Raw genomic sequence first — 24,246 nt, forward strand, 5'->3', positions numbered from 1 at the left:
TCGCTGATTACTTGGGAGAAGAGACCAACCCCCACCTCACCACAACCCCCTTTCAGGTAGTTGTAGAGAGCGATGAGGGCTCCCCTCAGCCTCCTCTTCTCCAGACTGAACACCCCCAGGTCCCTCAGCCGCTCCTCACCAGACTTGTGCTCCAGACCCCTCCCCAGCTCCGTTGCCCTTCTCTGGACACGCTCCAGCACCTCAATGTCCTTCTTGTAGTGAGGGGCCCAACACTGAACACAGGATTCGAGGTGCGGCCTCACCAGTGCCCAGTACAGGGGCACGATCCCTGCCCTGCTCCTGCTGGCCACACTAGTGCTGATACAGGCCAGGACGCTGTTGGCCTTCTTGGCCACCTGGGCACACTGCTGGCTCATGTTCAGCCGGCTGTCGACCAGCACCCCCAGGTCCTTTTCCCCAGGCAGCTCTCCAGCCACTCCTCCCCAAGCCTGGAGCGTTGCGTGGGGTTGTTGTGACCCAAGTGCAGGACCCGGCACTTGGCCTTGTTAAGCCTCATACAATTACATGCAGCACCAGGACACCCTGGTTTCCCACCTCCCAGAACAGCACTAGACCTGCTAGACATGCTACCACCCCAGTGGTGCGGGTGGAGAGCAGGGAGAGGGAAACGAGTGCCAAGAGCCCGTTGAGAGCTGCGGAAGGAGATACTCCACCACCACAGGTGAGGACCAGCCCAGGCCTGGCAAATGTTACGGATCCGCCAGGAAATGTTATGTCATGATACACATGGAGTCTGACAGGAATTGCTTTTTTCCTTCTCCAAATCAGCCGTCAGGAAACGGAATTGTTGAAGAATCACTCAAGTGGAACACGAGATCGTAGGAAACAATAAAAACTCAAGCAGATAAGTTGTATATAAATGGATCAGCTTTTATTCAGTATTTATTGCTTGCTCTATCAATTCTGAAATCAAACTGGCATGTGTAATAAAATAATGATTTTCTTGGCCAGAAGCAAACATTCAATACTTCTTTTCGTTAGTTTTTAAATAGGTAATCCTTCCTCTCAGTTTTAACAGCGTGTGAGAAGTTATAAAAGAAAGAGGCAGACCTTGATTGCTGAGATCAGTGCATTAACGCCAGCGCAACTCCCGCGCTCAGCCCGGCAGAGCAGGGCAGAGCACGTGGGGAGCACGCCTCCCTCCCGAGCACATGCTGGGCAAGGCTTTCCGCTCGTGCACACCCGGCTCAGGACCCACCGCTGTTCACGTTTCTACCCGTGGAGACCGACACCGGTAACTCTCCCCCAAGGGCCAAGGACTGACTCGCTCGCCGGCTTTCTGTGCAGCTCACGGGGGTCCTGCGCCTCCCCGCAGGGCTCCGCCTGCTCTCGCTTCCCATCCTGCGAGAATCCAGATGCAGTCATTCCCCAAAAACATTTATACTTTGAAAAAAGTAAGAATTTTCATTCCGACGGAAGGCATCAGAAAGCAGAGGAGCGCCGCCACTGTACTCCCAAACCACACCTTTATTTTAGTATTTTAAAGCCCTCGGGACAGCTGACCACCCAACAGCCGCGGCGGCGGGCCGGGCAGGCAGCACCCCGACACCGCCGCGTGCTCAGAGGCAGATGCACCGAGAAGTGCATCTATTGTACAGCCAGCTGCAGCCTCCTGAATGCCAAATGAAGGTGGGAAGAGAGTCCTTTTCAAGTTCAAACCCTCCACATCACGCAGCGCTCTTCAGCTGTGCACCGAAGGAAGAACGGATGTCTGTCGGACACAGCTTCGTTCTCATAGCGTTGAGTTTATTTAAAACACAGAAGGTCTTTGCACAAAGTCGGTCTCTTCTCTGGAGTCCTCTGCACTCAGCTGTCAAGCAGCAGCTCCGACGGGCCCCATATCCGCATTAGTGTGTCGGCCAGACGGCAACCACAGCAATCGCAATCAGCAGCAAGACAATCACCACCAGCATTCCTGGAAAAGATGAAACGACGTTAAGGTTGCTGCCTTCATCTTTAACAATCGGTCTTTTGCAATTAAATTCTTCCTCTGAATCCTGCTCCTCCTCCCAGCTGAGACTGATTTCCCCCTGTGCAAAGTCCCTCAGCAGATCCCTGCACGCCGATGACCTGAACAGCGATGTGGGCTCAAACCCCGTGTCGGTAGAGCAGTTCTTTCTCTTCCTGACCCTTCAAATTAATTTTTTTTTTAACAGTGCCTGCAGGGTATCTTCCTACTTAAACATCTGCCTTGCAAAGATTAAGGGATATGTTTAACTCATGGCGAGGCCAGTTAAGCTTTTCTAGAATCCCTCTGTACCGTCCCACTGGGGCAAAAGATTATTCAGAAGGAAATCCAAATCGCATCAGGAAATTGTTTGCAATACAAACTACCCCTGCTTTCAGACAAAACTATTTGCAGAGCAAAAGCAGAGCTCTCGGGAACGTACCTGACTTGGGAAAATGAAGATCAACCAGCATTAAAGAGAGTCTGACGGCGCTCTGCCCAACCGCGCGGCACGCGGGCTCCGTCTGCTCCATCCCGCCCCAAAGCCGGACCGGTTGGTATGCAGAAGCTAATGACTAACACAATCTTACAAAACTTTACGACTATTTTTTAGTTCAGGCACACCATGCTGCTCTGCAGAAGGATGGTTTTAAAACCATATATGTTATGGATCGTTTTGAAGACTGATGGAGAAAAGCAGCAAAGCAGATTTTCTCTCTCAATTAAACGACAGCGATAAGGTGACACGGCCGTCAGGCGCCTGCCAGAGAAAACAAATTCTCCTTAGTTTCCTCTTTCTTGGGGAGAACTTTCCCCTTTCTCTCCTCTTTCTTAGAGTAGGGAAAGAAACATTTTACTGGAAATGGGCTGGTCCACCCCATCACCTCCCCAGCAGCCCCAACGCGTGCACTCCTCACGCGGCCGACTGGACCACCGCGGGCTTCGGGCACTGGCATCACGCACGCAGGCGTCCTCTGGGGTTAAACGATCTTTTAATTAGGAGGCTTTTGTTCTGGCGTAGTATCTGCTCCGTGCTATCCCCCTGTCAGAGCTGTGGGAATACGTTAGGGCTCCAAGAGTGGAAAAAATGTCCCTTCATTTGGTCCGCTCACAGATGACTATTACTCAACCACTTACAATATTTACAAGTCCAGCTCATGGCAATTAAAAAAGGATGTATTAAAATAAAGCCCTCTTTCCAAGCTGGAAAAGGATATTAGACATCGCTTTTTGTAAATAGTGTCATGTTTTCTGTGCAGAAACTGTTTCTGCTGCCAGGGGTCCCGGATTTTTTTCCAGGGAAATAAGAGTTGCCACCAACAGTATTTTTCTCTTTCATGCTCAGCTGAAACCGTTTGCTATCCGAAGCGAGCCCGCGCAGCGCCGTGCCGCCCTGCCTCGAGCAGGTCGCGGACGCTGAGCCCTTCCTTTCTTCCGCAGCCCAGACGGCCGCAGAGCCGGCAGCAGCTCCGCCCGGGACGCCCACGGACCGCGGCAGGACTCGGCACCGCCGTGGGGCGTGGGGCCAAGCGCTGCGGCTGCGCAGCGACAAGCGCGCCAGCGAAGCGGCGGTACCCGCTGCATCCTTTGGGGTAGGATGATTCGGGGGTGATTTTCTTTAGAGCACGCTAAGCTTCAGACTAAACCTGGATGAAACATGAAAAGGAATAAAGTAGTAAAAGTGCATCTGTCTGTTCCTGCCTCTCCCTCTGCACCCCTAACAGGGGCTTGGCTTTGGCTCCGGCTCCGGCAGCCACCGGGGCCGTGCTGCACCACGTTGCCGTTACAGCTAACGACGGCCGTGCTCGCTCCCAGCCCCGGCGGGCGCGGGACAGCCAGGCTCCGTGCCAGGGCACCTGGGAAACCGGGTTTCTCCCACCAGCGCTCCCCAGTGCTGGCTCCCTCGCAGGTGAAGTGCTTCTGGAAGCATCCCAGAGGATGCTCCCACTGCTGGGCTCCCGCAAAGCCTAGCCTAGCTCCAGCTCCTCATCCCGGGTCAGCGTCTATCAACGCGAGACCAAGGCATTTGACGCAGCTGGATCACAGAACAGTTTGGGTGGGAAGGGACCGTTCAAGGCCATCTAGTCCATCCCCCTGCCATGAGCAGGGACATCGCTCAGAGCCCCGTCCAACCTGACCTGGGATGTTCCCAGGGATGGGGCATCTCCCACCTCTCTGGGCAACCTGGGACAGGGTTTCACCACCCTCACTGTGAAAAATTTCTTCCTTAGATCCAGTCTAATTCTCCTCTCTTTTCGTTTAAAACCGTTACCCCTTGTCCTATCGCTACAGACCCTGCTAAACAGTCTGTCCCCATCTTTCTCCTCAGCCCCTCTCAGCTCTGGCAGCTGCACTAAGGTCTCCCCGGAGCCTTCCCTGCTCCAGGCTGAGCCCTCCCAGCTCTCCCAGCCTGTCCTCCCAGGAAGGCTCTCGGACCGTACACAGGCTGCTTGCTCTGACCCACAGGAACGGGTGAGACAGGGAAATTGTTCGGTTCTCAACCTCAGCCGAGCACTCAACATCACCCAGCCCAGCAACACAACCTGATGGATTAATCCACTGGGAACACGATCTACGCTTTTACCGTGCCTCTAGGCTCTCGCTTTTTACATCTTAATATACATTTTGTAGTCTTCAACAGAGCCAGAAGCAAATAATTTGCTTAAATTGGGAAGAAATAAGATCTGATAAAACTGCTGCATTCAGATTCTCTGTTATGTTTCGCACTGGAGGGGAAAGTTTTAGAGGGTGCAAATCCTTAGCACAGTTTCAGTGTAACAGAGTTTATGGACTTCAGCAATTAAGAGACAACCGAGATCGGTTGCGTGGAAAATACTCTACAGGTGTGAATTAGCAATGATACAAAGCGGAGTTAATGGAGCGTAATTATTCTCTGACAAGTCCCAAGAAAAACTGCACATAAAACCAGAATTATTACACAGCAGGAAGAGGGGAAGGTGGGGGACTAATAAAGTATTATTGCTAATGGGTGATAGCAGAACGAATAGGAAACTTAAGAGGACATTCAGAGCAACAAGAGCGGGACAGCAAAATAAAATAAACTTCATTTTATTCCTGGAAAGAGACTGGTATTAAAAACCTGGAGCCACTTTTCTGTTTCCAAAAGCAGTGGTCAAGTACTTTCTCCCCACGTGAGAGACAGAGAAGCAGAGATGGCACGTGTCGGTGCAATATAAATCGGCAATCCACCAGGATTAAAGGCTTATCTGATCCGTGCGATATGCAGAAAAGAATAGGACGACATAAATTGGCAATAGTACACAAATTTCAAAGTACCTCTTCCATGATAGAGACCAGATGTTACGCACATTTTTTCCCCCCCCATACCACAGAATAGCAGATTAGAAGGATCTGAAGCTTTTAAACCTGGGCGTTTCAGAGAGTGCAACATGCTTTCCTAACAAAAACTGCGGATAGGATCTGACAATAATTATGCGTTCTAGATTCCCTGCCTGCTTTGCCTCTTTTTGCTCAAGTCCTATGAAAAATAAATACCCCCCCTGACAAGAGCTCCTCAAAGAGAGCAGCTCAGGAATCAAAGCCACTAACAAAGTAAACAGGAGTCAGAGAAGAAACAAGAAAAGATTCCTGCGCAAAAGAAAACAGGGAGAGGAATACAAATTTGAAATGCATTTCTCGGGGAAAGGTAGGAAGCGCAAGCGGAAGGCTACGAGCACTTACAAAGCAATTAATTAAGGCTGGTTGGAGAAAGTGCAATGCTCCTGAAGCTCCGTCCGCTGAAGCGCCTGAGCCGGCACTGCCATCCCAGCTCGGCGGAGCAGCGCAGAAACGTGGCGTTTCAGGGCGCGGCGTGCCGGCGGGACGCGCGGTCTCCTCGCCGCTCCCGGGAGCACCGGCGCTCACGCTGCTTTACCGGCTTTTAATCTTACTGCTGAGATCAGCTGCGCCTCTGCTCGGCACCCTGATCCCGTTAAGATCAAATTTTCAGGTAGAAGATGGAAAGAAAAGGTTACAACACATGTAATTCACCTCTAGGTTAAGGTCACTCTTTCGTCTGTCTCCCCTGCTATCTGTCCAGCCGTGAGAGCAGAGGATCTGGGGTTCGCACCATACCCCATCTTCCTGGGGTCACCTGGGGCAGCCCTCCTCCGAGTCCCGAATCTATGCGCTCTCCCCAGGATTTATCTGCTTTGAGGGTCACTGGTTTGGGGTTCATCAAGGACACTCCTCCCACCATATCCCATTTACTCCTATGCAAACAACTTCCTAGCTGGGGTTCACATGGAAATGCAAATAATTCCTCCCGGTCTGAATCTGCATGAAGGGGTTTGGGCATCTAGAAGGTGATTTTCCACCCCCAGTTTGCACCTCAGCTTCCCGGGGGTTAATGACCTGAGTAAATACTGGCTGAGGACCCTTACTCCCTCGCACCTCTTCAGCCAGAGAGTAAGCACCCCTGCGGGGTCGGGACTGTGTAACTCGAGGGTGTAAGCTCCCGTTAGAAGTAAGACCCTCCGTGAAGCCCACGCTCTCTGGAGCACCGCCAGCCATCCTGGGCGACGACAAATACCAGTCACACAGTCGGCAAGTCCAATAAACCATTTCATTTCCCTCTCTTCATCCCAACCTTCGCTGTTTTCCTGTCGCAGAGACCCCGGACGTGGCTTGGAGCCGCACCACACTGAGCACTGCGCAAACCCGGGACACGGCGCATCCTTGCCCTCGAGGGCATCCCTCTCCTCTCGGAACGCGCTGCACGCGTGTTACAGCCTACGCTGCGCCGCCGAAATCCTGGACGTGCTGCAGAGCTGCGAGAGGACCAAGAATAATTAGTATTTCTGGTCTGTAACTTCATGCAAGCGCAGGGTGCCGTGTACTAAATAAGCCTATTTGCCTCAAATAACTGTTATGACTCACAAATAACGCTGATGAATTGGTTTCCTCGGAGAAGAGCGGATACCTACCGTCAGCCTGCAGCCAGCTTTTGTGTTTGTGATTAACCATCGAGACTTTCCAACTCCTTTTGCTGACTGTTCAGATGGAGGCAGCTGAGACCCAATGATCCGCAGTTTTCTTTAGAGCATTTTTAATTCCTAATGCTAACGACGGCTGGAGCCCAGCAGAAATTTCTGCTCGCAAGCCCCACCGCCGATGGAGAGACGAGCCCTCACAGCACCCGTACAAAGCGGCCAATTGTTGCTTGTCAGCTGGGTGCTTATGCCAGCTTTCTGACAAGGCAATATTTACTGTGAAATATCCACTTATTGTGCTGAATATAACTCCTGGGAATCCGAGCGTGTTTAGGATTGGCAGGGGTTCAAGTGCCTTTGAACAGGCAGGCAGGAACTTGGTCATAAATACATCGTGTTTTGACAAGTCCCTCTTGAATAAGCGTCAAAAGATTTCTGGTCTGCTTCTATCAGACTATTGATTTACCATTAAAATCGCTCTGTGGCCACAGAGTGCTGGCCGTTGAGATTTAATGTGTTATCAATTAGAGCCCGCAGGTTTCTACATGGTGTCTCGCGTTACACCTTCACACCGGGCAGTGCCTGCGGCGGAGACAGTTGCACCTTCCCCCTTGGCATCCCCTGCTCCAGTAACAAGACCCTGTTTCATTTTTATAAATGCAGCCTGGCAAGGTATATTCCAGGGACTGAGGATACCCTTGTTTAACGGCACAAGCGACGTCAGCAACGCTTCAGATCCTCTCTTTCAGCCTCCTGGCAGCCCGACACTCCTACGCACAAGGCGCAGGCGCTTGACATTGCTTCATACGGCTGCATCCTGGGTTAGGGCAGCAGGTAGGTCATCGCCAACACGCTCCAGCCACAACCCCGAAATTCAAGAGCAATGCCTACACTCACACCGGCACTCCCATCCAGCTGAAGGTCGAGATGTGAAAGGAGCAGGTAGTGGCTGATGCACCCAGGGCCTCGCAGGTCACATTAAAGGCCTCCAGTGGCAATGCTGATCTGTCCTTCTGCCTTGGAGGCATCTTCCAGTTGAACACCGGGTCCACTCTACTCCTCTTTATTCAACCCCAAGCCCATCAGTAAGGACACAGGATATCCACCTCAAGATACTCACCCACTGCTGTCTCTCTGAGCATCAGCCCAGCTTGGGCTGCCACTGGAAATATCCAGTCACTGGGGAGAACATCCTAAATGCTTTCAAACCATACTAGGAAGGTTTATGAAAGCAAGTGCAGAGGGAATTTGCCTGTGATAGCTGAGGTCTGGACTCAATGAGCAAGGAAATCTCTTCCAGTTCCCACTGCTATAATTAGTGCACAGAGTATTGGATGGTCCTTATAAACAGGAGAAGTAAATACGAGCATATGCTAAGGGGTGATGTCTCCTTTTCGCGGGGTGTATAGCCACGGCTTCTCTTTCAGGTTCGAACCAGAGTGCTCTGGCAGCAAGGCAGTCCCTCCCAAGCAGGGAGCAGCAGTCCTTCTTTTGGACAAGATCACAATGTGATCCCCATCTGTCACCCCCAAATCCGCGTTCAGCTGGCAACCTGGAGATTTGGGAAGCGGCTATCTTTGGGCGAGCTGTACGGTTTTGTGGGCTCAGTGCTCTTTCTGAATATTGAGCATATTCAGAAAGCAAACACAACCACGCGTTGGCCGCTTGCCAGTTTCTGGACGGTGAAGTAAATACTGATTTCAGCCCATTAAAAAAAAAAATCTTCTAAGGCACGTGTGTGTGTGTCCAAGTCACCTGCCCTGACTTCAAAAGCTGAAAGGTTACATCCAAGTCCGTTTCAACAACGTCTAACTCGCAGCTGGCAAATCCCACCCAAAAAATGAGATGTGCCTATTTGCGACCTCCTCCGGCGCTGGCTGTCTGCAGCGAGGAGGCACGGGGGAAGCAGCCCTGACCGGCCCCGAGCATCCCTCAACACCTTGTTGGTGACTATTTCTGGGAACAGGCCTTTTCCTTGGGGTTTTCCCCATCTTTTCTGTTGATTTGGGTATAGTGTCATTCTCAGTAATGGTGAAGGTTCAGCACTGGTGTCTTTTATAGATTATAAAATAATAATAAATAGCATGCTATGACTTTAAAGAGCCTGGTATAGCATTACATTATCTGGAAAAAGTGGCTTGTTTTATGCCAAGAAAGTTATATTCCCACAGAACTGTCTACCCAGAAGTTTATGAATAAGTCTTCTTTTATAAGTGACACTGAGCGCTAACTTATAAACACATAATAGTTGTTTTATAGGGTAGGAGAGAAGCAGGGAAAAGATGGGAGTTTCAACAAGAGGCTGTAGAGTCGTGGCTGCTTTCTTTAAGGACTTCTTTTTAATGGCACAGTTTAAAAAAAAAAAAAAACAACAAACTTTATCTGCTTTTTCAGTAAGTTAATTTTAAGTCCGTGTTGCCAGATATATGGCAGAAACCCTGCCCAAATCTGTTCAAAGCCCTGATTTTCAAGACAGCAGAGAATCAACTTGGAAGGTTGGCTCCGAATCCAACGCACATACCTAAAGCACTAGTTTAACATGGCAAGCGCCCGAAGAAATCCATCTTGCTGTCCTTTACGTTCCCTAAAAAAAGCCAAACACCTTCTCCCCCAAAAGCTATAAAAAAAAATCCTTCTAACATTTTCCTCGTTTCGAGCGAGACAGGGTATTCAATTTGTATTGCATTAAGAACCACTTTAGCATAAATCCCACGCTATTAAGCTGGCCTGTATGTAAATACACTCCCCGATCCCTACACCTGCATCATTGAAACCATCTCTCCGGAGGCTTGTTCTTTATTAGTTTTGTGACAGCCAAGCTTTTTCTTGGGCGATACGTCTGTGTAAAACACTGCGGTCGCACATTATCCTACGCCCCCGCCCGCCCAGAGGAACCTGGACGTTATTGCTTTTGACCTTCCTTTTCAACTGGTCTGACTTGAGAAATTTAACACTACGACTATACCCCTCAACTCTGACATCAAAATCATTGGCAATTCTCAAAGAAATCAAGAACAGGCTCCGCGAACAGTTATTAAAGGCTCCAAACGCCCATGTGTTTCATTGGGTCTAGAGGAGAAAAAAAAGACACTTCTCAAAAAAGCCGAGCGCTTTGGAAACAACAACTATTGCATTATTAATTCCTTATTTGGAAGAAAGAAAAACCTGGGTCATTCCTATGCAAGATGAAAAAACTCTTACGAGTTATTCCACATTTGGAGCTATTCATGCAACGTTACGTTAACCTGAAGAAACGAGTTATCTGAGTCAAAGGTATCGGCTTTGTTTTATACACATTAACTCCTCAGTCAGCGTTATTTCACGTATTAAAAAATTGCATTTCTGTGGGGTTTTTTGTCACGTCAGGTTGGAGCTGCGCTTCCCTCTGGGGCACACAGACGAGTTTCTTTTTAACACAAGCCTTTTGTCGGGGCGTGAAGATACCTTACATTACTGACAGCAAAACCTGTTGGCAAACAAAAGTGTGGCTAAATAACGGCAAGATAAAAACCACCACTATCGGAAAAAAACCCCATCCGATTCAGTCCCAGAAGCAGCATGGAGTGAGTTTACATCCAAAATGTTTATTGCTTCGGCGATTGAATAATCCCGAGCGTTTGGGTCCCAAACCACATGCGCAGCCCTCTGAAAGGAAGTGAGATAAGTGTTTCTCTTAATCCATTATTGTTATACTTCAATTTGCTTCTTTTTTAATCTATTTTTCAAATTACAAACGCATACCAGATAGTATATTGAACTACTTCCAAGCACAATTGCAAAGAAATCCCATATTCCTTCAAAAAGCGATCTACGCTGTACAAACCCAACCTCACATGAACCACGGGAGTCAGAGGAATAGCTCAAACGAATTTGGTTGCAGCTCACGTTCCGACATCTCCGATGCTTAGCCGGTCTGTGTGAAGGTAATCTCCTACCTTTGGCAGTGGTTTCGATCCAACAGTTTAAGATGCCTCATAAATATAAATTTGACTGTACGTCGGTAAGTCTACACAATTCATTAGCCTCTTGCCTTGACCTGAGAACCAGACTAGAAGAAGGGCAGTTAAAAGGCAGGAGGGTTTCCTAAGGAAATTGAGAAACAGAAGTACATTTTACCTTCTGAGCCCCCAGAAATTAAGCTCAGAGACAGGCAAGACATTTGTTTGGATTTGAAGACAAGTCGAGAGCACAGCAAGAACTAAACTGTCACAGGCTTTAACTTCCAGAGAAGGCTGCGGGAAAGGGAACACTTTGAGCTAAATTTGTATCTACTTTAAATAGCAGAAGGTAGTTCACAAAGGACAACCTAGGAGAAACGGTTCGATGTACCTCTGAGACGGAATTACTGAACCAAAGAGCTTTAAAGCCATTTATACACGTACCTGAATAATACCTTTTTGCAAAAATGCTCAATAATAAAATCATTTACTGGACTCATAGTTGCACAAAAAGGAGATGCAAGAGACAACAGCTTACCCAAGCTACCGCCTACTCAAAAAACCTCAACATCAACCGGACCCTTTCTACTCGCTGCTATACCAACAAAAAGATCAGATGTATTTAACAAGCAATATTAACTCTGCAGCAGTTTCTCTCCAACTTTGTTAACAATACTAAAGGCAGGCTAAAAGAAAGCCCCACTGGAGCACAAGCTGGTTTGGGAGTAAATTCGTGCAGGACCTTGCACCCATGCCCAGCCAAAGCGGACAACATAAGGACTCAAGACTCAAGAGTCTCTTTTGGTGTTTTCCCACATACTTCACTTCAAGTCCAACCTGGCCACCTCTACTCAGCTCTGCCTGATGCCCTTTTCTGATGGGTCTGCTGGGGCAGCACCAGGTGCAGAGGTCCAGAGTTGTGCAGGAGATGACCCAGCTCCCAGCAAGCCAGAAACTGGAAATATTTTCATGTTTTTTCCTTTTGTTCTTGCTAGAGTGACTTCACAGACTTTCCTTGCTTGTCCCCACACTGCTATTATCAAACTATTTCCAACCCCAAAGGTCATCGGCAGACATGGTTACTGGATTTTTTTGCATGTGGCTTATTTTTCTTCCTTTTTTTTTTTTAAATTAAATAAGCACACACACTTTCCAATTTTCCCTTCTCCAAACTCTCTAGCATCCTTTCCCTTACATAAGCGATGCCAAGAAACAAGATCAGTCAAACAGTGTGCTGCATTTCTGAACAACTGTGTTACAACTTGGAACGGGACTTGTGAAAGTTTCAAAAACCTCAATGTGCACTAAAGGTTTCCCAGAAAAAAGGAAACAAAACAAGCCCAAACAGGATGACAGAAGTTCTAGAAATCCCTGTCTTTCAGATGAGGATCACCCAAGCGAGTCCAACTAAAGCATAGGTGTCACCTGAATCCTTTTGTTCTGGCATACGCTCAGCAAAAATCAGGAGGAAAGGGTGGGAAAGCGCAGGTTTAACTGGGACATCCCCATCTCCAGGCTTACCAGAAGTCATCCTCCCCGCGCCACGGAGGGAGATGAGCAGTGACGAACAGAAGAAGTGTTTGGCATGGACCACAGCTTCCCGAACCGTGGTGGAGAGAACAGCCGGGAGCTAAAGGGTGTGAAGGAGAGCCAGGTGAAGCTTTCCTCGCACGAAGGCAATGATCTTAGAAAATCCAAAGGTTACCTACCATCAGGTGGTCCTTCAGCAGCACAGGTCCCAAAAGAGTCATCTCACTGCATTCGAAACTCCAGAGATTTACCGGCCAGACGCAGCATGGGCTGCAAGGAGAGGCACCAGCCTGGGGCCGAGGGGAGTTAAAGCCTCCCGCGGTGCCCCGATGGCTGGTGTTCCTCCTCACACACGCACCTTCTCCAGCTCAGCTTCACCCACCGGCCCCTACCCTGGCGAGGGACGGGGAAGCTGCAGCCCAACTGGCAAACTCCAAATGGTTTTCCTGAAAGAAAGGGTCTGCCAGGCAGCCCCTTACCCCGGCGCCGCTACCTGCGGCAAGCGGGGAAAAGGCAGAAGACACGACAGATGATCTCAGCAGGGGACTCTTGTTCCTCCACTACTTTCTCCAGTAAAAACAAATGGGGGGGGAAAAAAAATAATAAAATGAAAGGACGGCTCTGCTGGCCTGGCGCAGAAGGGGACATCTGCCCGCGTCCATCTGCCACCAGCCCGACGCCCCGGTCTTTGTTTTTGGTAGGGTCAAGTTTTCTATCATTATAGCTCCCTGAACTGCCTCACCAGGACACCAGTGCCAGTACAAGGAAGAAGATGGGAACATGGGGAGAGGGAGCAGGTAACCGCTAGCTCTGCTTAGATGCGTCAGTAAATTGTCCCATTAGGCTCTTAAATCACTTGAGAAAGTATTATCTTTTGCCTCTTCCTTTGTTTTTCACTCGAACAAATGCTGGGATTACTCACACCCTAGTTAGATGGATATATTACAGCGCCAGAACGCTTCCGAAATGTTTAAAGCATCAACAACTAAAGTTACACGTGAAAAAACATGAAATAAAAATAATCACAGCTCAGTCCGGCGAGTGGAATAAGCTGCAGTAACAAAACTACAGTTTCACTGGTCTATCTGAACCTGCAAGAGGAACTTTACTAGCAAGACACTGACCAAGGATAAAAAGTTACAGCAGAAAAAAAAAAATCCTATAGTGTTCGTACCAAGTCATTTAAGGTCAGATTAAGTGTTCCTGAAGTCTGGTCCATGTGTCTTCTATTTAAAAAAGTGCCCAGCTTGCACAGGAATTGTAAGAACTTTTGAAAATGGGATGCTGGCTCCTAAGTCACTTGGATACTTGACCGCGTGGTCAGGAGGGTTGAGATTTACATACAAATTGCAAAGCTTCTAAATGGCTTCCTCAGAGCAAGAAACGGGGGTGGAAACGAGAGAATATTTAATGATTAGTTCCTTATGGCTCTGACATTCTTGAAGCATATTTCTTGCAGTCCCTGGAACACTCCTGCATTCTTGATTGCAAAATGGCAATAAGTGATTTCCTTTAAAAGCCTTGTCTTTTATTGGAATACTAAAAATACCCCACTAGCCCCACTCCACTCTCTCTCTTTCCTGGACAGGCACCATCAACCCTGATGTATTCTATTTTGAAGACGGCAATAAACATTTCAGCATGGGCTGTTCAATCCACTCCATAATAGACCTTGCATTTCCAGTGGAGCCCCGACTAGAACCATAAATCATCTTTACACAGACTTAAGTATGAGAAACTCCAGCTCAAAAGCTGCATGGATTTTTTTCTTCTTTTTAAAAATTAAAAAAGGGTACAAAACGTTCAGGAACTAAATTATTGGCAACTTTAAACATGAAACTACTGGGATGACCCTGTTAAACAGGGCTGTTGCGATGGTTAGAGCCGCACCACGCAGCACTGCTCCAGCGAATTCACTTGACATAAACCTACCTGGAAGACGATGCTTGGTGGGGTGAAGTTGGGAAAAAATTGTCTACACATCCATTACATCTGAACAAATACGGGCTTCAAATCTGGGATATTCTGGCTGGTGCTGATTTTAAAAGCCACAGATGAAGATTAATTACATACTAAGTCTGAACTGGTTACATGCATCTAATACTCCTTTTGTTTTTCCATTCTATATTGACTTAAAAGTCTGAACTGTTCTCCCAACTGCTTCGCTCATTATGTCTCTCTCCATCTGCTACAGACCTTGAAGAACAGCTCAAAGAGACAATTTCAGGTACCTGATGAGGAGGCCACCGCAGAAACCACAATTTTATCATCAATATTCTTGGCTGAGTCGAGGAGCTTCTCCAGTAAAAGCAGTTACGCAATCACGTTCAAGAACTAAGACCGGCTAAGTACAGGATGCAACCAGCTTTCCTCAGCCTTAAACATCAAAGTCTTCACGTAGTCAAGAGCCAGAAGGGACATAATTCAGAGCCCCAACGCGGGCTCCAAATGCAGTCCAGCGGTGGACATGAGAAGGGCTTCCCGAGTATCGATCGGGAGGTTTGGCTGGACAAGGTGAGCGAGTGGCTCCCAAGCCAACTCAGCGGTGTCGGCCCCGGCGCGACTACTTCTTTCCGTATTAAGGAAGTCTGCTGGGAAATCTGACCTCACTGAACAAATCTGCTGTTCACATCATAACTCTGTTACAGCAATTGCCCTCAAGTCACTCCACAAACTACATGCGGCTCAGCAGCCACAGGCTGATGCCCCACGTATTGGATGAAATACAAGCTGTAGCCTTCGCTTGAACACAAGCCTAGTTAAGGTGGGAGCTGCTTCTTTTTCTGTTTTTGAAGTCCCAGAGGGATGGGAACCTAACTTTGTCTGTTGGCAAACCAGTTTTTGATCATGCTTGCGGCTGGATAGTCTCACTACCCACCTATTGCTGCCACACGGATGGTAAGCGCTCTGCTCCACGGAATACAGCTAGCAACAGGCTTTGCTCAGCATCAGCTCCTCTTTCTTGGATAAATCCATCACACTTCACTGAGCCCTTCCCCACCTGCACTGGGTCTCAAACAGGAGGGTCTGCATGAGGAAACTGCACTTATTTTTGGTTGACTCATTCCATGAATTTGATCTGGGTGAATCTACTACTCCAAGAGCAAGAGCTGGTGACCGTGGCAGGGGTATGCTCTTCTGACTCTGAAGAGAAGACAACTGGAGTCATAAATCACGAAACCATCAGGTAGAAAGGGACCACAGCAGGTTCTAGTGCAACTTACTGCTCCAAGCAGGGTCAGGTTAGGGAGCTGGACTCAAAGATCCTTATGGGTCCCCTCCAACTTGAGTTATTCTATGATTCTGTGTTTCTAAGACCAGACTCAGCCCATGTTGCTCCGGGCTTTTGTTAACCTGAGTCTTGAAAATTTTTAAGGATGCACCACTGTTCAGGGAGCGCACACACACTGGATTCCCCCCTGCTGAAACCACAGCAGAAGATCCGCTCATTTTCACAAACAGGCTTGGCTACCCTGAGAAAGTTACTCACTAACCCACTGAAAATACTTCAGGAAGAACAGCACAGTACGGACAACCCAAAGAGGAAACGCTGAAGCGGGCAACTGCTTATCGTCTCAAATATAACGCTGAGAAAAAGGAAAAAAACCTTGACATCTCTCAGATTGGTTCTTTTATCATTTAAGAAGATTCTTAGATGGGGCTTCATTGATTTTAAAGTCAATATCAATTTAGACAAATAAAGTGTTTCACCTTCATTTCTGCAGAAGTGTAGGAGCCTGCACGTAAAATTCGTGACAGAGATATAGCTAGTTTTTTGTTGAGAATAGTGTTTTCACAATTCAAAGAACAATCCTTTTAGAAACTTGCTCAACCTTTGGCAATCCAACCTAATCAGCATACAAAATTGCAGAAACCAGCAACCAAATACTTCTTATTAATACCATTTACATCTGCTAACAACTATAGGAATCTTCTAAAAATGCCAAGGGAAACAGGGTGGGCGAAACAATCCCTCGCAAACAACTGAGCCAATAAATACAGAACTGTGATAAGAAATTAGGTTTGACTTGCATAATCACTTTTAAAAGTTTTTGGTAAATGGAGTCTGAAGAGCAGGAGGCTGATAAAATAACACAGACCAGTAGCGATGCGAAAGTTTCATGCGATGAAGTAGGGAATTTAATCCTTGCTGAATTCTTGAAATCATCTAGATGTTAACAGAAGTTTCTTCTCCAAAAAAAGAAGGCAAGGCATCTCTTAAAGCCCACACACACAGATCTTTGACTCCTATATGCTCGTGTACTACACAAAACTATTTTGGTTCTGGAAGACTGCATTGTCTCATGTGTCAGGATGGCTATTTTATTTTATTTTTTAACTTCTGACTTGAGCAGAGCCAAACTTGTACAATTTACGCACGTGCAGTACAAGAGGTCCCTTCTCTTTTTGTATTAAAAAGAAAAAAGAGAGAGAGAGAAAGGAGGAGGAAAAACCACAGTATCATTTCATCTCAGTACCTTCCTAAAACTTGAGAAGTTTATAAGCTCTTAACTCCAGTTCTCTTCCTTTCCCTTCCCACATGACAGCTACAAGCTGCCACCGCAGCTGCACAGTAAACGTCTTCAAAGGAAATAAAGAAATAATTGCTCTCGAACAAAGTGCAGGGGGAAAAGCCGGCCCGGGTGACATGAGTAATGCAGGGCTGAGCGGGCTGCGCCCAGGGGAGCGGACGCAGTACGCCTCGCAGCTATGAGCAACCTCCCCGCATCCTCACTCGCCAGCGGAGACTTTTGTTCGCAATGGCGAAAGGCAGCAAAGCCAGAAGAGCACGGGGAGAACCTGCAGAAGGCAGGATGTTTCGGGAACCCGTCTTCATATATTTTGCATTATATCCTCACGTTGGAGAGCGTTTCTCTTTTTGAGCTCCTTAAGTTTATTGCTAGATATGTGCGGGGGTTGACACAGAGGAAAAAAATAAATACATAGAATTAAGAAAAAAAGGTCTCTGCACGGAATGTAGCCTGTTATCAAGCAATCAACAAGGATAAAAAAAAGAAGTTGCCTGATTTACTAAATACTTTTTTTTCCTTAAATCTAATCCCATGGTTAAATCTACAGAGTTTATTCCCCTCACACTGCTAAGGGGGAGAAAAAACCCGCACTGCAGAGAGGCATATAAATCACCCTGGATCATTTGTCTGAATCCTGCTCCTGCCCCGAAAGAGGGACGCTCCATATGCTTTTGCAATAGCTCTGTTTTGATAGTATTACCAGGAGTGTCCCTTATTAATCATGTTGCCACTAAAAGTCTCTCCGGAGTATTTGCTTATTCTATACTTTTCCAAACTGTTTCAGTTTCCTCTTAATTTATTAAAAGCTCGCTGAAGATGACCACAGTTAAAGCTAACCTCTGCTACTACAAAACTGGAAGGAAAAAAAAAACAAACTGGGGAGAAGGGGAAAATCACCTTTAACCATTCAACTTCCTCTACTCCCCAGAAGAAGCTCCCCTTTAAAACATGCTGTTTCAGTCTTGGCTACATTTCTCTGCCCAGCTCAAGCTGTGAAGCCTGAGATATTGCTATTTAAGGTAGCATTAACATTCAAGAAACACTTTCCTGGATGGTGCTATTTGAGTCAGGATCATTGGAAGAAATTTGGTATTGGCTCAATCCTTCAGTGCCCTGAAATCAATGAGCTTATTTCAGCCTGTAAAGTGTTCTTAAAGACACGCTTAAGTGCTTTGCTGGATGAAGAACAAAGCACTTGGCACCCCACAGAACTGAACCCTGCTGAGGTGCGAGGCGTTTCCAAACATTTCTAATTAACTAAAAGAATCCACAATTAAGAAAGTCGCAGTCACTCGGTTGACAGAATAAAGGCAATGTTTTGCAAAGCATCCCGCGTTCCCCACTCCGGCAACATTCACACCTACACAATAACCAGACACGGGGAAGAGAAACACGTCCAAGAGTAGGTGGGCTATAAAGAGCCGAAGAGTATCTGGGTGTCCTTTGGCAATTCAGCGGCGGTGCTGAAACCCCGATCCACGCCTGGGCTTCACAGGGTCCCTGCTTCAAGGCTGGGCGTACTACGGCGATGGAGCTTGCGTGAGCTGCCCGCTAGACCCTGCCCTGCTCCCGGGCACCTCGGCTTCGCTGGATGGATCAGCCAGTCCCGCGGGAAAGCTCGGCTCGCTTCAAGTGCGGGCAGTCCCCATCGTCTTATCTTAGATCTAAGATGGAAATGAAAGGAAAACGGAACGAAAAGCGGTGTCTGCAGCGCAGAAGAGAGTGTCAGGTATGAACGCTTCAGACTGAGTACACATGGTCTCCAGCTTTGTATAGATGGTCAGGAAAACCCCCATTTATCCCCCAGATTTCACATTGTTTCGAGGACTCTGTGGCCTGCAAAACATTAACTCAAACCAAGTGGTACATTTCTGCTAGAATTACACTTTTAAGCCAGCTACATCTTTCTGACAAATAGGCCTTTCAATGCGTTTTTATAATTGCAACGTTTATTTCATTCTTGTTTTCATCCAGCTTATACAAAGATTAGATAAATTATTTTTTCATGTTTATCTTTCCCCATGAAAAACACAAATCACGTTGGTACTATGCTAACAAAAGCCTGACTTATCTAGGCACAGGACATCAGGGAGAGGCTCCTGGCTCTCCAGGCCCTGATCCTGCAAACAGATAAGGCAGCGGCTGACCCTGCAGCCTAGGCAGGTCCATCTGCCGTCAGCCAGACTCCACATGGATGTGGTCATTCCCACTGGGAACTGGAGGCAAAGCCCCGAAGACCTGTGAAATCTGTGTAGAGGATGAGACTACCTTCAACTGGAGAACTCAGCTGGGATCTTCCACCGCTGCTTCTAAGGAGCCCGAGGACAGCGTCCAGAAGTGAGGCTGCTCCAACCGGGGTCTGTTCAACTGGTGAGTCCAGCATAATTTTCCAGCAGCAGAACAGAAGCAACAAAAGGCTGGAAACTGGAATCAGAAAAATCCAGCTAGCTCAATGTTGAGAAGCGGGGGCTGAACCTCAACATCTACACCGAGCTTCGTGGCAGCCCTGAGATGGAGAATAGAGTGCGGCTTAAGCATGTGAAGCTCTCGGAGATGATCTCACCTCTGAACCAACAAGGGGAAAACCTACACTGCAACTCCTGCGTAGTGTCACCAGGTAGAGCCATGCATGAACAACTCTAAAATAATGTTAAGAAAATTTTTTTGTTAAGGTTTCATCAAATCCTGCCTCAATCACTCCCAAAGTTTCTGACTGCATATGCAGCACCGTAACAGAAATAAGATCATCTGCAAATGGTTAATATAACACATATTAGGTGCAAGCCACTGGGACTGCAGTAAGATGCTTGGCAGTATTTGATTTCAAGCAAGCCACAGAACATGTTTAAATAAAAACTGTACAGTTTATCCAGCGCTTCTCATCCCTTTGCTCCCAGCACAGTCTCTTTCTCCTTCCTCTGTTCTGGGTGCAAGCTAGCACAAGCTGACCACGTATCATGGAGCCTATCTCAAAGCAGGAATTTTATTCACGTTTGGCTTTAGGAGGAGGCAAATTAAAGAGATGAAAGGATGCTTATCCTTTTCTTTTTAGCACAATGAAGGTTTGGTGTGAGGGAATACTAATAAAATTTAAAAGTCAACGCTTCTGATGGAGCATCCTTAGTTTCTTTTAAAATGAAGATGTGGATGCAGTGATTAGTTTTTGCTTGCTAGTAACGTTTTTTTTTTTTTATTTAAACATTGTTCACTGTGGTTTTAATGGCTTTGAAGGGAGACTTTTAGTATGATCAAGTGCCAAGAAACATCTCCCAGTTAGCTGCTTTGGTCATCAGTCAGTAGCTGCCATTAGCACAGCAGCTTCTATCTGCAAATCCAACAACCCTAGAACTACCAAACATAATTTTCCCCCGAGATTAGTTTTGATGGATAAAAACATCCTTTAGAAGGCAAAACATTTTTCTTTTAGCATTACAGCTATCAGAACACATGGTGCAGCCCAGAATAGTACTCCCCATAAAAACGGTTCTCCAGCTCCACTCCTCACCCAGCCTGCCAACGAACATGGGAAACCATTAACTCAAGCTGCTACAATTAACTCCCAGCATCTTCTTCAAAGACTCAGACAATCCCAAGCTACTTGTCATGCAAACAACCTGTGAGATTCATTCTCTGGCAAGGCAAAAGGAGGGGTAAATTACTGCGTTAAGTAGATTACTGGGGAAGGAGTCACACTCAGCAGCCTTATGAGACGATTAGACCCTGGGAAATTCATACGCCAAATCCCCGGGCCCTGATGCGCACACTCATTACCAGTTTCAGGATCAACCGCAGTCAAGAACCTTCTCTGATGGCATTCAATATTCTTTTCCAACGAACTTTAATTTAGCTTCCCCCCCCTCCCCACCCCGAAAAAAAGAAAGATGATGTTTAAAATTTTAGAGGGGAAAAAGCTGCAGCAGCATTTAGCAACTCATCAGTTCACCACTAAGACAACTCTATTTATTTATTTTTATTCCCCCCCCCCCCCCGAAAAGCATCAGCATTTTCGAAGCAACGATGCTACCGGCGCCATCATCAACATAAACTGATCGTCGTTGCTCTGTGGGTGCACGTGCGCAGTGCCCAGGGACTGCAGAGGCGTGTCTGCAAATAAGACAGAGAGCAGCAGTTATCTGTCGCGTGCGTTCTATAAATCCAAGCTAACAGAGCAGCTTTTGCAATCCAAAAGAGAGGAAAAAAAGTCGGATTTGTGGCAAGAGAGCCAGCTGCTGTCGCAGCGGTGGGAAACGGCCCGTGACTTCTGCAGACGGCTGCAGGAGCGAGCAAAGACCACGAGCTCCCCAGTCAGGGTCCGTTTGCTGTCGTGGTGGATGGGCGATGCCTATCTACGTACTTCACCGCGATCTGCCAGAGTACATGGACTGAGGTTGGGAAATTAATTGCCCGGAGTACTGGGTAAACGGGCAGCAATCATTATTTTTTCCCTAGTAATGACATTTTGTGTGGAGCACTGCTGGTAGCAGCAGGTTCTGGGAGAGGCTGTTCCACGGAGGCTTCAGACATGGCTTTATAACATTTTCTTTTCAAAAGACTCCTAGTTTAACACAAGTCTATACAGCATTATTCAGCAACCCTCCATTATCTAAAGAATTACAAATTCCCTATTTTCTTGATCTATATAAAGTAAAGGGCGTAACCCCATCACGCTGGAGAAGGTGAGAGTGTGCTAAGAGTTCTCCCTCCTACCTGAGGTATTTTTATCAGAGATGTCTTTAAAAATATCTCTCAGACAAAGTCTCTTATGCAAGAAGTTAAGACAGTTGAGGACTACTGAAGCACAGTCTGTTCTATCAAAGGAAACTCCACCACAAGACTATTTCGTGCCCTGGTATCTCAGAGGCCATGATAAACTGCAGGAAACCGGATGATCAACCTCATGAGAAGGGCTAATCTTCTTAGAAAGCTGTGAGAGGTATGATCACTATGAAGAAGGAAAGTATAAGGATCTCACAGTGGTGTTGGGGGCACCTGGGAGTTGCCTGGAAAAACTTTGGGTTTACCAAGCCATCAGAAGTGACTAGCTCAGATGTACTCCATCACTGCAAAGGGCAGTTCAAGTTGTCTCGGCCAAGTAACAAGGCGAAGAACCCACAAGTAGGTTCTACTAAATAGGGAAGCCCCGATCTCCTGAGCATCAGCCATGTCCACACATCTATGGATAAACTTCAACTGTTAATGTATCAGCTTACCAACCCCAAAGTGATGCCTGCTGACCTGTAGCAGCAGAGGGTTGATAAACACCAGGTCCCCAAGGAACAGCTTCTCCAGTCATCCTCAGCCCATCTGCTTCCCCCAGGCTCCCAACCTGCAGGATCCCCCTGTCTGGACCTGCTGCCACTCCGCATGGAAGGCTAAAAGCAACAGCCAAAGGGTGTTTTGAGTCTCAGACTCCAGCAGAGACAAGGGGCTGCTCTTCCCCACTGCATCCGTGCCTTGACCTCAGGTGGCATCAAGAGAACCTGCCTTCATCTGTGTCAGCAAAGCAAGAAGAAACACCCAAGCAGCCACTTCTGCGGAGCAGCCTGAGAAGGACAGGCAGGTTACCTCGCAGGGCGCTGCGAAGCAATTCACAGCTCATCCAAGCAAAGCATGAAAGATTCTGGATGGCATCCTTGAAATCCGATGGCTTAACTCCAGTCCCTCTAGCACCTCAAAGTCAGAGCTGCACTGACACGGTCTGAGAGCAGGCTCCAGTGACGATGCTCCAGGCGGGCACAGAGGATCTGGACACAGCCAAGCCACAGGCACTCAGCTGGGGACAACAGCACTGCCCTGTTCCACAAAGGACAATATATACTTTAAGGAGCTACTAAGATAGGTCAACCACTGAAGGATGGAGCCAGTGCTGGCCTGGCAGCAAAAGAAAACAATTCCTCATGGCAATTGCTCCACTGTTACCCCTGTTCCTCCCTTCATCCTTATGGCCACGAGGTCTTTTTTCGCATTCGCCTTCCAAGAACCTTGGCAGAAGAGCACAAACCCTACAGGGAAGGCAGAACACGAGCCCACAAAGATGGGAAGCCTGCCTAGAAATAACACATTTTCTGCCTTCCTGACACCCCATTTCTTTCTTGACTAATGCTGAATGAAGGCTTTAAAAGGAGACGGGAGTCCTCACCACTATCTCAGAGTTACGGAGCCAACCTGGTGTCTCAGGTGGGCTAGACCACCACTAAAACCAGCCACTGAGCAGAACAGAGCCAAAACTACCCCTTACCTCACGCTCAGCTCTCTTGTGAACCTTGCCAAATTAAGCAAGGAAGCAGACGACTGGAGCTTGTACGTTGTAAAACTTGTTCAGTCATAACCCATAAAAATACCTGAATGCCCACCTACGGACAGCCAGGGTCACAAAGACAGAACAACACCTTTTTGGGTGCTACCACATCAGTCATGCTACAACCAGCTCAGCTTATGAAGCCATTTAACATCTAAATACTCCCCAATTCCAAGCTCTTTGATGACTTAACCTTCTACTTATTGCCAGAATTAGCAGGACAAAAGATGACCACCAAAAACCCATCACCATGAGCACCCCTTGACCTTCTCATTTCCACAGTAGCAAAGGAAAGCCAGTTCTACTCAACTCTTCCTTCCCTGGAAGATGATCTCTAGCATTTGGTTCCTCTGGCAGCCGAAATAAAGCATGCATCTTTCCAACCCGAGCAAGCCACCTGGACATCTCAAGAGAAAAATAAGTATTTCATGCAATTAACAATTACCAGAATTCAACCTTCCTTATCTCAGCAGAGCTCGTACAGCACGCAACATCTCCCGTGAGCCTCCAGATTCACCGACTCTTTATTTCAAACAGAATTTAAAGACCGAAAGCATGACTCTCCTCCTGCATGAACTACACCACAGCCTTCAGAATAGCTCCACGTTACAGCCGCCCAGTGGATACGGTCCGGGCTGGAGCAAATCCAGTTGCAGAGAAGTCTCAGCGGAGGATCCCAGCACAGGAACAGCTTTTCATCAGCGGGCAAGGCTGACCGATCTAAACACAAGATACTCCTCTTCATGAAAGTTTCTCCCATAGACCATTAACCGCTAATAGGCATGCACAAATATGATATGAATGCTTAAATGCTGACAGCTAAGTACAAAGGAGAACGGAGCTTATTCTGCATTCATCTACATAATTGCACTCAGCTACCAAAGCAATGAGCATCTTTGAAATACCAAAGGTGATGGCGAACAACCATAAAACACTTCAGTGTGTAGGAAGTAGTATAGAGGACACGGCAAAGTAGCCGTGTTGCCAACGGAAATACTAATAATGTTGTTATTACCAAAGGAAACAG

At 47.3% G+C, this 24,246-nt stretch overlaps 1 protein-coding gene across 1 annotated transcript in view; it reads right to left on the reverse strand.

Moving 5' to 3' along the window:
- Positions 1–1,868: 1,868 nt before the first annotated feature.
- Positions 1,869–24,246, reverse strand: part of STX8 (syntaxin 8) — a gene marked incomplete at both ends in the record, with an annotated part of 109,023 nt that continues 86,645 nt past the window's right edge. The window contains one exon of the mRNA XM_082008090.1: positions 1,869–1,936. Coding sequence (XP_081864216.1) covers positions 1,869–1,936 — 68 coding nt within the window. The remainder of the gene's footprint in view (positions 1,937–24,246) is intronic.

Source organism: Phaethon aethereus (assembly GCF_964289735.1).
Source record: "Phaethon aethereus genome assembly, chromosome: 18".
Taxonomy (NCBI): Eukaryota; Metazoa; Chordata; class Aves; order Phaethontiformes; family Phaethontidae; genus Phaethon; species Phaethon aethereus.